This window comes from Prionailurus bengalensis, chromosome B3, assembly GCF_016509475.1.
Source record: "Prionailurus bengalensis isolate Pbe53 chromosome B3, Fcat_Pben_1.1_paternal_pri, whole genome shotgun sequence".
Lineage (NCBI taxonomy): Eukaryota > Metazoa > Chordata > Mammalia > Carnivora > Felidae > Prionailurus > Prionailurus bengalensis.
This window is the reverse complement of record NC_057355.1, coordinates 106,947,539-106,960,666: the sequence shown is the minus strand read 5'-3', so window position 1 is coordinate 106,960,666 and position 13,128 is coordinate 106,947,539. Positions and strand designations below refer to the sequence as shown.

General features: G+C 42.9%; 1 protein-coding gene across 5 annotated transcripts in view; it reads right to left on the bottom strand.

Annotated features, from left to right (window-relative positions):
- The window catches only part of DAAM1 (dishevelled associated activator of morphogenesis 1), a 178,292-nt gene that overhangs the window by 20,220 nt on the left and 144,944 nt on the right, over positions 1 to 13,128 (bottom strand). For all 5 annotated transcript variants that reach the window (XR_006293399.1, XM_043556272.1, XM_043556270.1 and 2 more), the window contains 3 exons: positions 12,909 to 13,015; positions 5,292 to 5,376; positions 144 to 250 (listed from right to left, as the gene is read on the bottom strand). Coding sequence is in view for 4 of the 5 variants with exons in the window: in XM_043556272.1 (XP_043412207.1) it covers positions 144 to 250; positions 5,292 to 5,376; positions 12,909 to 13,015 (299 nt within the window). In the remaining variant the exon portion in view is untranslated. The remainder of the gene's footprint in view (positions 1 to 143; positions 251 to 5,291; positions 5,377 to 12,908; positions 13,016 to 13,128) is intronic.

Sequence of the window (13,128 nt, the reverse complement as noted above, 5' to 3'; positions counted from 1 at the left end):
CTCAGGCTGCAGAAGATTTTGCAATTTAAAAAGGCTTCAAGTTAAGCCAGGTTATTGGCCCAAATAATTCAACCAGGATTGAAAGTTTAACTTCCTTAGAAAGGTAGAGGGCATGTTCACATTTTATGCATTTCCAAACTCACCGGCTCATCTCAAAAAGGAACCTGTCAGCCTTGGCCATGCGATCCAGTTCATGTTTATGTTCCTCCAACAGGTCAATGTCACTTTTTTCGGGAACAAATTTCAAGAGCTAAAAAGTACACACAAGTATTAGAACTGAAGTTTATAATGGAAATATTGCAGTAATTTTTCACTCTTTCCGTTAATTTGCCCTAAGACAAGACTGTAACTTTGGTTTCATTTAGAAGTGCTACTTCCGGGTCATTGTTAAGATATGCTACGTGATTAAATCTTTCCAGTTAGGTGGTCCAAAGGTACCAACTTCCAGTTACCAGATACATTAAGTTCTAGGGATAGAATGTATAGCATGATGATAGCTAACGCTGCTGTATAACATATAGAGAAGTTGTTAGGAAGGTCAATTCTAAGCATTCTCATTACAAGGAAGAAATGTTTTTCTTTTTTTCCTTTTTTATTGTATCTATAGGACATGACAGATGCTAAACGTATTATGATAATCATTTCACATTTGTAAGTGTCAAACTATTATGCTATACACTTTAAATTTATACAGTGATGATGTCAATGATATTTCAATGAAATATTATTCAAATATTCAAAACACTTTCCTTTTTTTACTTATTGGTATAAGATTCGTTTATGGCACCTTTCTTTTCTATACTGTCTCTCAAATCAGATCGTGTAAGCCCTGTAGCAGTATCTGCTTCGCATAGACCATTAGAGGGACTTCAGAGATGCAATACTCTCATCAAGTGGATGATAAAACTGAGGTCCAGAGAGATTAAACCACTTACCCAGGATTACAAAGAAAATTCACGTATTCGTCAGAAATAGAACTTAGGTCTCTTGACTGCCAGCTCAATGCTTTTTTCTATTACATCATGCTAGAATGAGTGATTCTATGTGTATTTTCCATTCAATTTTGTTTATTTCTCTGGCTTATCTAATTCCATCTCATTTTTTGTTCCATGTAAAAAAGATGGATGAGAAAAACATCAGGATTTGAAGTTGGTGATTCCATTATTTTATTTTGGAGGGATAAATGAGCATGGAATGTGGAAGAAATAACAATAATATTTAAAGTTGAAAAAGTACTCTGTGTCAGATTTCCTTTAAAGTTACAAATAGATGTATACACACCCACAGCCCTGACCATGTGTGCTATTTTCTGGATCAAATGCCCTTGGATATATACATTTTTTTAATGACATTGACCCTCTGAACCCCAAGATCCTCCCCATAACTTGAAGCTGGCATTTGGATGGTTCATTTAGTAGGTTTCCAAAGTTTGTTGGATTTAAATAAGGGACCTCAGAAAAGGCAGTCAGTCTGGATGCCACCAGCAGAGAAAGAACTAGAACTCCAGGTGAATGGTATGCGGTTGTGAATATATTCCAGGCAGAGTGCATATCAAGTGGCAGGGTCTGGAATGGGTGGCACAGCATTTATGCAAGTAGAAGGACAGCTGCAATGGCATCAGGGGTCAAGGCCAGGTAGCAGCAAGGACCTTGTAAGAAGTTCAGGCTTTATGTGGGCACTGGGGTGTAGCTTAAAATCTTAGGTAGGAGAGTGAATTTGCATTGTAAAAAGACCACCATGCTCATAGAATGGAGAAAGAACTAGAAAGGATCAAAAGTATTAGGGGGTTGGCATTAGACTGTTGCTGTAGTAGTCCAGGTGAGAGAGGGCAGAGGCCTGGATTGGATAGTGAGTAGATTCTAGAGCTATTTAGGTGGGGGTTGACTGGCCTGTATAGCATACAGGTATATGTGTATAGCATACAACTGGCCTGACTTGCTGATGGATGGTTTATGGTAGAGGGTCAAAAGGATGAGGTCCAGACTTTTGGCTTAGGCAACAAAGTACACGGAGTGTAACAGGAAACCGAGGAAGAGATGGCTGGAGGAGAGAGGGTGGGTTTTGAGAAAGTGAGTTTAGTGCTTGCAATACTGGCAAAAGAACCAAGAGTGATTCCTAGGCAGGTGGACAAATGGGTGTGACATCCTAAAGAGATCTATTTGAAAGACAAAGCATTGATATTGGTTGTAACATGCATGGATGGGAGTGAGGTAACCAGGGGAACCACCAAGAGAAACAAAGCAGGGCTGGAGAGAAGCCAGCTTTTGAGGAATGAGGACAAGAGGAGGAACCTTCAGAGGAGACAATGAAATGCCAAAGAAAAGCATTTCATCATGGAGCAAGTGGCCATTGGTGTTGCATACCACCAACAAATCAAGGAAGATAAGGACTGCAAAGTGCCTCCTGGCTTTGGCAATAAGGAGGTGGTGAGTCCTTAGTGAAAACAGCTTTAGGGAGGTGAGGAAGAGTGAACAGGAGGCGAGTGTGGACAAGCTTTCAAGAACTTTGCTTATATTGAGAAAGAGAGAGGATGGTGGCTACGTGGAATGTGGTATTAAAAGCTGTTTTGTGGAAGGCTGAGACACGAACAAGTTAAGAGTCAAGAGGGAAAGGCGTACGGGCAGTCCTCTGATCTGGCTGGGTCCCTGAGCAGAAGAAAGGGCTGGGCCAGAGCAGAGCCCAGGGACACCCCCTTCTTCCTAGTGGGATGTAGTGGATGCAGATGCCAGTGCGTTCATGGGTCTGGTGGCCTGATAGCTTCTAGGCACTTGTGTTCCTGTGTTCAAATGGTGCCAGTGGACAGGACAAGTATCTTCTAGCTTTTCCTCAGTGCAGAAGGAAGGTAGTAAGACAAGGAGAAGGGAGAAGGAAGAGAGAGACAAAGACTTGTTTTTTCCCTTCAGTTTGGATTTTTATCCACTGGGCAAGGAAACTCAGGTCTAGTGTCAGGGATCCCCCCTCCCCCCGTGACACACGCATTGGTTGTGCCAAGTCCACAGCCCTGTTCACGATAACACAACCACTAGCTCTCTTTTGTACAGAACACTGTTAAGAGGCACCTGCTAAAGGTTCAGTCCTTCCCAAAGAAGAGTCGAGTGACAGACTGTGTGTGGATAGTTTTAAGAGAGGAATGAAGAGTTAGACGAACACCCGGGAATAAGGAGAAAGGTACGTATTCCAAGAAAGACTGTATTAATCTCGTCTGAGTTCTGAGCTCAGCAGCTAAAAAAGGAAAGGAAGGAATGAATGGTTCAAATGCGAGTCATAATTAAGAGTAAAGCGATGTTAGCTTCAGAGCTTGTCTGGGAGAAGTGCTGTGTGAAGGACGAGGAAGCAGAGGAAGAACAGTAGAATGAGAAGGAGAAGAAAGAGTGTGATAGAAGACCAGAGAGTAAGACACACACAGAATTATCGGGGGAGACCAGGTCAAAAGTATCCCACTTGGCCAGATTCTGCATCAGTACATTGATTTTCTTACTTGTATTTATTTGAAGTACATTCTATTTGCACTGCAAGCCCTTTTGGCAAGATTTTGAAATCCCTTCCCTCAAGGAGGAATTTCGCTGGATGCAATTTCACAGTAAACAGATCTTGTGGAATTTTAAACATACGACCTTGTCAATAGGGGCTAAAGGCCTAAGGACCAAAGCAGTTTTCTGCACAGTTCTTCCCTCTGTGTGAGCAGCTTCTGATGCAGGCAACTAGCATGCAGGGTCACCTGGGGGCCAGAGAGGGGCAGAGGGGAGCTGGGCTGCACCTCTGGGTGGAGACTCTTGCTAGGTGGAGAAAGAGAAGAAGAGAAAGTATGTGCAGAGAAGCTGTTAAATGCTCTAAAAATTAATTTTTGGTTTAGGAATCACCTTTAAACTATTTGTACACAAAGTATCCCAACAGGCTCGGTATATAGTTATTAAGTATTGATAACTAAGTCAAACCTCAAAAAGGACAGCATGGGGGTACCTGGGTGGCTCAGTCAGTTAAGCGTCCGACTTTAGCTCAGGTCATGATCTCATGGTCCGTGGGTTCAAGCTCCGCATCAAGCTCTGTGCTGACAGCCTAGAGCCTGCTTCGGATTCTGTGTCTCCCTCTCTCTCTGCCCCTCCCCCGCTCACGCTCTGTCTCTCAAAAAGAAATAAATGTAAAAAAAAAAAAATTACAAAGGACAGCACGAAAAGTTATTCCACTGCCAAGTGTGAGGTCTTCCCCAGGACAATTCCAGTTGCAGGTTTCAGGTGGGGCTGGTGCACGGAGGTGTGGCGACCCTTCAGCCATCACTCCCTGCTCTGCGTCTGAGGCCTTTTAGGACACCAGTGAGAACATGACAGAAAATGCACAAGCAGACAGGCACTCCACCAGGAGCGGCCATGCCACCCAGGATCACTGTTAGTAACGGCAAACAGACTTTTCCTCTGCTTCTGGGAGCCGAGTCTGCCTACGGATGAGACACCCAGTCCAGCCTGGCATCACCATCACCGGCATCCACAGTTAACCTTTGGAGGACCTGGCACTAAGGGACATGGACCTCTTGACCGAAATCACTCAAAATAGGATTATGTCCTACGGACAATGAGACAAGCAGACAGAACATTCTCAGAGCATGGAGGCTATCTCCACAAAGCACAGAAAAATTTAGGTCTAGACCAAGAAGCAGGTAATAACCCTGGAAGCATGTGCTAGTTCCACAACATTGTCATTTGGGTAACAACTGAAGAAAGCTGCAGAGAAACACGTAACCGAGTTGGAATGGCTGCAGAGCATGTTATAGAAAGGCTGCACGGAAAGCGTGAAGTCACCACATTCAGCTTGCCCGGCCACGGCTAACACTACTGATTTCGATGCAGGTGACAGAGCTGGGGGTGTAACGGTAGCTCCTGTGGTGTAGGAATGGCGAGTCAAGGCCAAGACACAAACTGTATTAAGGATTCCATAATGAATCAGTTTACGTAGCAGTCTGTGACCTCATAACGCGAGTGAGATTCTCCATACTCCTGTCAAACACTTCCCCAAAGCTAGTAGATTTGCATGACCTCTGAAGGCATAATACCTTACTTGCAGCATGAGGGACAGAATCTGGCATTGTGGGTCTCAGGCATTTGACAAACTCGTGACCTTCCTTCTCACCCATCATTTTGAGGGGCAATGGGAGAATAAAATCTCCTAAGAGAGCCACATTCAACGCTGGTTCAGAGATGAGGAAACTGTCCACCAGCAGCAACCAGATTTTCTCAGTATCCCACTCCCTGCTGAAAGCCAGTCGTCGCTTACGCTCTGAAATATGTCTGGCAGCTCACCTGTTCCAACATGTCCTTGGGCAGATCTTCCTGCTCGTCCATTGTTAGAATTGCCCGTTTGATTTCATCATTGGACAATTTCAACCTGGAGAAAGAGTATTTTATTTTGTTGTTAACAATATTGGCACGGGTATTAAAATTTAATGCAAGATCATTCATTTTGCTACTCCAGCTGCTGACTTTCAAGAACCGTTCTTCTCAAAATCTCTTAGTGAAAGCTTATTTCCTGACAATATTGCACCTAAAAATAGTATTTTGAAACTGCTTTAACATTCTTTCAGGACTTTGTAATGCTCTGCTGACAAAGAGAACAGAGCTGTTATGTTCTATTGTTTAGTTTCCTTATGTAAGGGATTGGAGGATGAGAAATAGGGAAAACACCTAGATCCAACTTATCTCTTTAATATACAGCATCCATGAATTCTAGACGGAAGAGGAAAACTGAATTCTTGACTATTCATCAGGAATGTTCAAAGTCTGCTTTCAGATTAAAAATGGATTTAAAAAAGGTTGGAATCTGTTACTGTCAAAAAGTTGAATAGTTAATACATGGAATAGAATGTGTAAGGCACTTCATGGTTGAGGAGTTTTCACATATAATATTTCATTGGAGGTTTAAAATAACTATGATTTTTTTTTTTTTTTTTTTAACGGAGGGACAAACTGAGGCTCGGAATGGCTGATTTGCCCAAGGTCAAACATATGGAAAGTGGCAGTACCTAACACAAACTTGAAACTCCTGATTCCCAATCTCAAATTCCTTTTACAAACCTGTTTATCTAGTTAATATCTAATAGGGAAGAATTTAAGCAAAACCACAAATATGTTTTCTGTTCACCATAAATTTATATGATTAACTAATTTAAGGACTTATGGCTTGATTATGTCAGGACAACAAGTGTTGACTATGAAGAAAGTCATGAAGTTAAAATGTACTTGTAAAAATGTGTTTTTATTAGACACAACCAATAGTCTAAACTGGGGGGGGGGGAATCTTAACCAGATTATTAGCTAGAAAAATAGAGTCATTCTTTTGTTCTATTTGTAAGCATTAGATCCAGACTTACTTAAAAATATCTTACTTCTTTATTAAGCTACTATTAAAGTGGCATATTAACGTTATTTGTCTGTTCCTCTAGTCTATGATCTTCAAGAAAAATCACATTTTGGCCTGGAGATGAAGACATAAACACACAAATACAGAGCAAGACATGAAGCCTTCACACGGAATATTTGAAGGCGGGAGCTTTGGCATCAGACTGGGCCTCAGTCCTGTGTGACACTTCCTGGCCAGTGTGACCTTGGGTCAAGTTCTCCTTAAGCCTTAGTTTTCTCAGGGTGCCTGGGTGGCTCAATTGGTTAAGTGTCCTACTCTTGGTTTTGGCTCAGGTCATGATCTCACGGTTCGTGGGTTCGAGCCCTGCATCGGGCTCTGCACTGACAGTGCAGAGCCTGCTCGGGATTCTCTCTCTTTGCCCCTCCACTACTCATGCCCTTTCTCTTTCTCTCTTTCTCTCTCTCTCTCTCTCTCAATAATTAATTAATTAATTAATTAAATAACTAAAAAAAAAAAAGCCTTAAGTTTTCTCATCTACGGAGTGAAATAATGCATGTAAAGCACTACGCACTGCCTGTCCATAGATAAAGCTCATAAACTAGGTGTCTCACTTTCCAACAGACTTTTCTACACTGGGGACAAAAAAGCAGCAGTACTTCTGTAACCTATACATTCTCACACAGCGCTTAGTAGGGCTATTACGAACACTTCCCCAAGCACTCCCACAGCCATTATTTCACTGGAGTTTCCTCTCTGTACACAACATCCATTAGGCCCGGAAATGTTAAACAAGAATTAGAAGATAGGGTTCTTGTTTTAAAGATGGCTGTAACATTTGGGAGAATCAAATGGTAAGTGAAACACTCAAGACACATGGGTATGAAAGCACACATGACTACTGCCGCTCTCACAGATAAACGAGGGAGCAGCATGAGTGTGGGGAAGGGGGCGGGACACAAAGGCCACAGAAGGAGGAAAGAACCCTGGGGGTAGAGCTGGACAACACACACCCCACTTTGGACAACTCGGCTTGTCCTTTTCTCTAGATTTTGACATGATCTCATTAAAACCATCTATCCTGCTATTTATGCTGAATATTGTTTCATGTGCCGATAAGTAGGAAAGGGAAGGAACAAATTTGTCAATCCTATTGTACTAGTACTGTGTTTTGTTTTTTTTTTGGGGGGGGGAGGGGCAGAGAAAGAGGGATAGAGGATCGAAGAAGGCTCTCTGCTGGTAGCACCCAATGTGGGGCTCAAACTCACAAACTATGAGATAATGACCTGAGCTGAAGTCAGAAGCTTAAACGACTGAGCCACTCAGGTGCCCCAGTAGTACCATTCTCTTTCATCTCATGTTTTCAAATCCAAATATAGCATGTAGGCAACAGGAGAAAACTGCCCATGTTCTAAAATGAGATCCATTCTATCGCCTAGTCTGAGGTAGGGTGCCATCATAATTCCCTAGACCTGGGCAGACTTCTTTAGATTGTTTTAGTCATTCTTGGGACAATCATTGCCCCACAAACATTTTCACCAGGACATCGTGATGGAAAACGCTCAAACTTTAACTGGAACAATCTAGCTAAGTTGGCATGGGTAAAACACATGATAGGGTAAAAACCATAATGCTGGCATCACCGTACAGGCTCTGGGTAGCCCTCAGTTCCAGAACACTAAAGGCTCACGAGTCAGTTAAGAGCGAACACCACAGGCCAGCCATGCAAGGCCAAGGAAGAGGAATGCTAAGGAAGGTTGAAACTGCCACTAATGAAAACCAACCGGCCGTGGAAACATCTATAGGCATCATGAGAAAAGCTCCACTTATAAGAAAAAAATAAATTAGTTCTGTGTCCTTTTCACACTGAGCTGAAGAAACTACTTTATGGTGTAGTTCTGCTGAGTCCTTCTGTTTTACATTTAAAAGAAAAGGAGTTGAAAATCAGAGTGAGAACAATACTTGAAGTATCAGATTTGCATTTCATTAGCTCCCCATATGGAGTGCAGAACTCCTTGCTTTTGAAATTGTATATATTTATGCTTCTCAACCCCCAGAGGCTGTCTGGACTAAACACTAGCTCTAATTCATAACAATTTTGGTTTCTCTTTATGTGTCCCACAAAGAGACTTGAGACTTTAATGGATAGTACTTAAGAAAATCTACCTGTCAACATACTGCCTTGCACGTGGCCTGTTGGAGCAGACAAAGAAACTGTACCCTTGGGGAAAGGGGAGAAGGGTACTCCGCCCTCTGGGATGGTTCTGTAGGTTGCCCGAGTTCTTAGTATCATCTGTCATCCACAGAATGAGTCGCTAATCTCTGTAATTTAAGGACCCTACCAATCCTAACGTTTTAATTGCTTTTAAAGCTTGGCAGTGTTCTGGTGTGCTGGAGGGTGGCAACGTTTGAGACATCCACTTCAACTTTCTTTACAAGGCAGGAAACAAATCGGCCATTTTAAAACAGTATTTAAGTCTACCTTGCTGCACTCAAGTATTTCAAAAATTTGCCAAGAGAATTGGAACATCCAGGCGTAATTAAAATAAGTTAGGGATGGATGGCGAGATCAGCCTTAGCTCTGCTTCAGTGGATTTAAGCCAAATCCCCCTACTTTAAAGTAGCTTTTTGTGCTTTACTGCACCCCGGGCTGCCATGTTAAGTGAGCATCTGGAAAAAAAAGAACGGCAGAACACTTCATAAAAGTGTATTTTAGGTGGGTTCATTTGGCAATATAAACCAGCTTCCAAGTTTCTTTCTTTATTTCGGAAGGGAGAAGTCTGTTTCAGGGAATAAAGCAGGGCGAATTTTAAATTGCCACATGTCACCTATAGATACCCAGTAGGTTGTTGCTCACCCTGCCCAGGCCTGAAGTGAGCGTTCTTAGTTTAAGGAATGTCCTGTCCATTGTGCCACTCTCTTCTCCAGTCTGGGAAGGCAGGGTCCCTCGTGGCCTGGAGCTTCTGCTTCAAACTCACACCTTCCAGGCAGCCTCCCCTCCGGGAGCTGCAAGTGACCCTGGCCACTGAGGCTGCAAGCCCGGTGTGAAGGGCCCTCACTTCCCTTCTCTGTTCAGCCTGTGGGGCAGGGAGGGCCTTCCTCCCGACTGACTTCACTCCAGGCAGGTCTGTGGCAGGTGCCTGACCAAAGGGTCCGCTAACTTCTGCGGTGTGGGAGTAAGGAAGAGCGTTTAAGGATAACCAAGCGCTGCGGACATATGTGCTTATGAAACATCCCCCACGGAATACGTCACAGGCTTATCTCATGGTGGAATCTGGTGTGATGACTGTGTTGCTGGGGATTCAACTTCTTGTCAGCAAGGTAAGAAATGGAGAGGGTCACCAGTCTTGGGGAACGAAATCAGCAGAAAAGGAGAAAGTAAGTGTGGAAAGGCAGGAAATCTTGACATCAACTTGGAAACATTCCTGTTCATCATCCACGTGCACAAAACCGTCTCCAAGTACTGCTGAGGGCGGTCTCTCTCAATTCTCTCGCAAGGTCGCACCTGGCCATAAGGGAGAACCCATCTAGTGGCGGCTGTGGCCTCCAGGTCGCCACCCTTTCCAACCTGTCCTGCAAACCGCAGAGGGCAAACTTCAAACCTTCTTAAAACAAAGTGTCGTCCTGAACAATTTGCACCAATTCCCGATCCCACAGGCACGTTAACAGGCCACTAAACGAGCAACTACTCCATGCAGGTTCTCTGCTGCTACTGCACATGCGCTGGGTCTAGCTCTCTCACATTGAGAGGGACTACTGCAAGGCCACTACTTTCACGATCTCCATTTTATAGACGAGGAGGGTGCGGCTGGAGCTTGGGCTGACTGGTACCCTTAATGAAGGCACGCGGCATGGATCACAGGCTGTCTTGCCCAGTCCCATCTGTTATGACTGATGACTGCTACAATTGCAGGGCTCTCTGTATTAGTTGTGCATCGACCCCCTGCACCTCCCCCACCCCTCCACCCCCGGTGCCTTGGCTTCTGCTGTGCGCCTCCTTGGAACTGCCTCTCGACCCCATGCCATGTAATTGCTATCACCCTTTGAGACCCACTTTCTCTTCTGAGCCCCGTCGGTGTCCTCACTCGGCTCAGCTCCTGGCTCCTTCCGGTTGGATCAGTCCAGGCCTGAGCTGTTCACAAGTCATCTTGCTGGTGTTGTTTTTCTTCTCCAAATAGCCACGAGCTTTCAAAGGCAGCAGTGCTACCTCAAGTCGTGGTGCGTTCTATGGCACCCCACGTAGTGCCAGGCAAGTCAGTGCTCCAAAGTGGTAACTCTAAGATCTCTTCCTTCCTTTCCGCCCCTAGCTCCTTTCACGTGTGGTAAGGCGTTGCCAGCGAAAACGGGAGAATGAAAACAAGGTGAACTACTGACTGGTTAAACAGCTAGATACAACCCAAATTAGAACTCAATCTGCTTTATTTCTGTTACCTTTGCCACACGGCACATTACAGGTCGGTCCTCTGCTTTCCTGGCAAGAGTAAAACTATTGATCACGGAAAAGAAAAGCATGTGGGGCTGAATCCTCTGTGGGAAAGAACGTTTTAGAACCTGATCCATAACATCTAATTACCATAAGGTCAACTGGGACTCAAAATTACCTTGTTACGTATAATATGCTTTTTAATTATGCTCGTTATAATGACACTTATTCATTAAATTGGATTTTAATAGATAATTTAACAGATACAAGGCAATTTCTTAAAATCATCTTCCAGAGAGAGTTTAGATACGCTCAAGTTCTAAGTCACCTTAGGCTCTGACACTTTTAAGGTAACAAGGGAATTATATACCACAAATACGAAATAATTCCTTCCATAATGGGATGGGAAGTTTGCCAGAAAGAACTGGAACCTAATCTATAGCTAGTGTTAGTGTTATGACCCTCGTTGACATCTCGTACTGAGAATAATCTGTCTGTGAGGAACTAGGTCACAGATTTTGCTCCTACGAGCACTTAAATACTATAGGAATTCAGTGATAGCTCCCTTTGTCAAATTGTTTAAAAAGTGTTCCTCCAGACTGCAAAAGCACAAGATATAGGCAGAAGTTCCAGGCTTTAGGAAAAAAAACAAACAAAATAAACCTTTCCCCAAATTTTCATTTAACTTCACTATTAAGAAGGTTATTTATAAAAAGAAGTTGTAACAAAACAGATTATAGATACTGTAGAAGAGAAATAAGTAGACCTTCAGATTATTTCGTTGGTATCTTCATCAGCATGTGTTCAGGGAGAAAAAGGGGGGCTAAGTACAGGGCCTGGACATTTACATAGCTTCCAGCCAGAGGCAGAAATGAAATGCTAACAGGAGGGTTCATGTTACCTTCCTAGTTGTATTAAAATTCAGGGATCTCACTAAGCTTCAGTTTCTCTTTTACCAAAAGAAACATTTGCTCCCTAAAGTAATATATATCTGCCTAATAATCAAGCTCCGTGCTGTAAACCAAGCAGCAGCACTTTGTGTTAAAAGAAACTGTAAGATCATCTGAAAAATAAAGACTGCTACTCTCCCTCCCTGCGCTCCCTGAAAGAGCAGCCACCTCACGCCAGCTTTAACACATACACGACATTCTTTCCAGAACGTGACCAATGGGACTTATACTTAATGCCCCCCAACCCAGGATTCTTTAGATCTTCGTTCACCTCAAAAGCATTAGGTATCTTTGCGTGACATAAAAGTTCCTTTTAGAGAAAAGAAGAAATTAGATACAGAAAAGCTACTTGAAATGCCCGGGATGACAGACACAGTGCCTGAAGCTATAAGCAGATTTCAGCCTCCCAAATTTCCTTTCTTCTTTTCAAGTTCCAAGGCCATGATGGTTCACTAATTATGAGAAAGATTTCTGAACAGGGCTGAAATGGGTAAATTAGCATTTCACTGGGGCTTGAGATTTACATATCTGTTTAGTCATAAAAATGTCTCAAAAAGAGCATGAAATCACATAAACTCTAAGTATAAAAAGGTGACTTCGAAAAGCAAAATAAAACAAAGAGCTTTCATGGTTGCTGCTGATTCTGTGGCAATGTTACTTAATCAAAATACCTCTTAAAAACTGAAAACAAACTGAGGGTTGATGGGGGGTGGGAGGGAGGGGAGGGTAGGTGATGGGCATTGAAGAGGGCATCTTTTGGGGTGAGCACTGGGTGTTGTATGGAAACTAATTTGACAATAAATTTCATATAATAAAAAAATAATAATAAATAAATAACAAAAAAAAAAACCCACAAAATACCTCTAAAGCCAGGAAATATACATAAAGGTAAAATCCATTTTACAGGCTCTCTGGGAAAACAAAACAAAAGAAAACATTGATTTGGAACGTTCCACTCTTTAACTTTAGAAGTCTGTGGAAATTAAACTAAGAAAGTAGGCAACCAGCTCTGATACATTCTGCTCAGGGAAAGTAAGCACCACGAATTCTCCTCACCTCAGACGGAAGAGAATCCAAAGAACTGAATCTCGGCAGAGTCCAATTATAAGAACAAGCACAAACACATGGTTTGGAGCCACCAGAGAGAAAAGTTGGTCCTACCAAAAATGTTTATTCAACTTCAACAATACCTCGATAGAAGGATGTTGCAATTCTGAGCTCTCCGACCATCAATCACCGAAAGTTCTTTGACTTTAAGTTTGGAACTCAGAGTGTCATCAATGGCATCTGCTTCTTTCTATAAAGAGCATGAAAGAAATCCATCAAAGTCAAACAGGGACATTCTGACTTCAGACACACACTTTTCCTTTATATTTTCTGTTTACACACACACACACACACACACACACA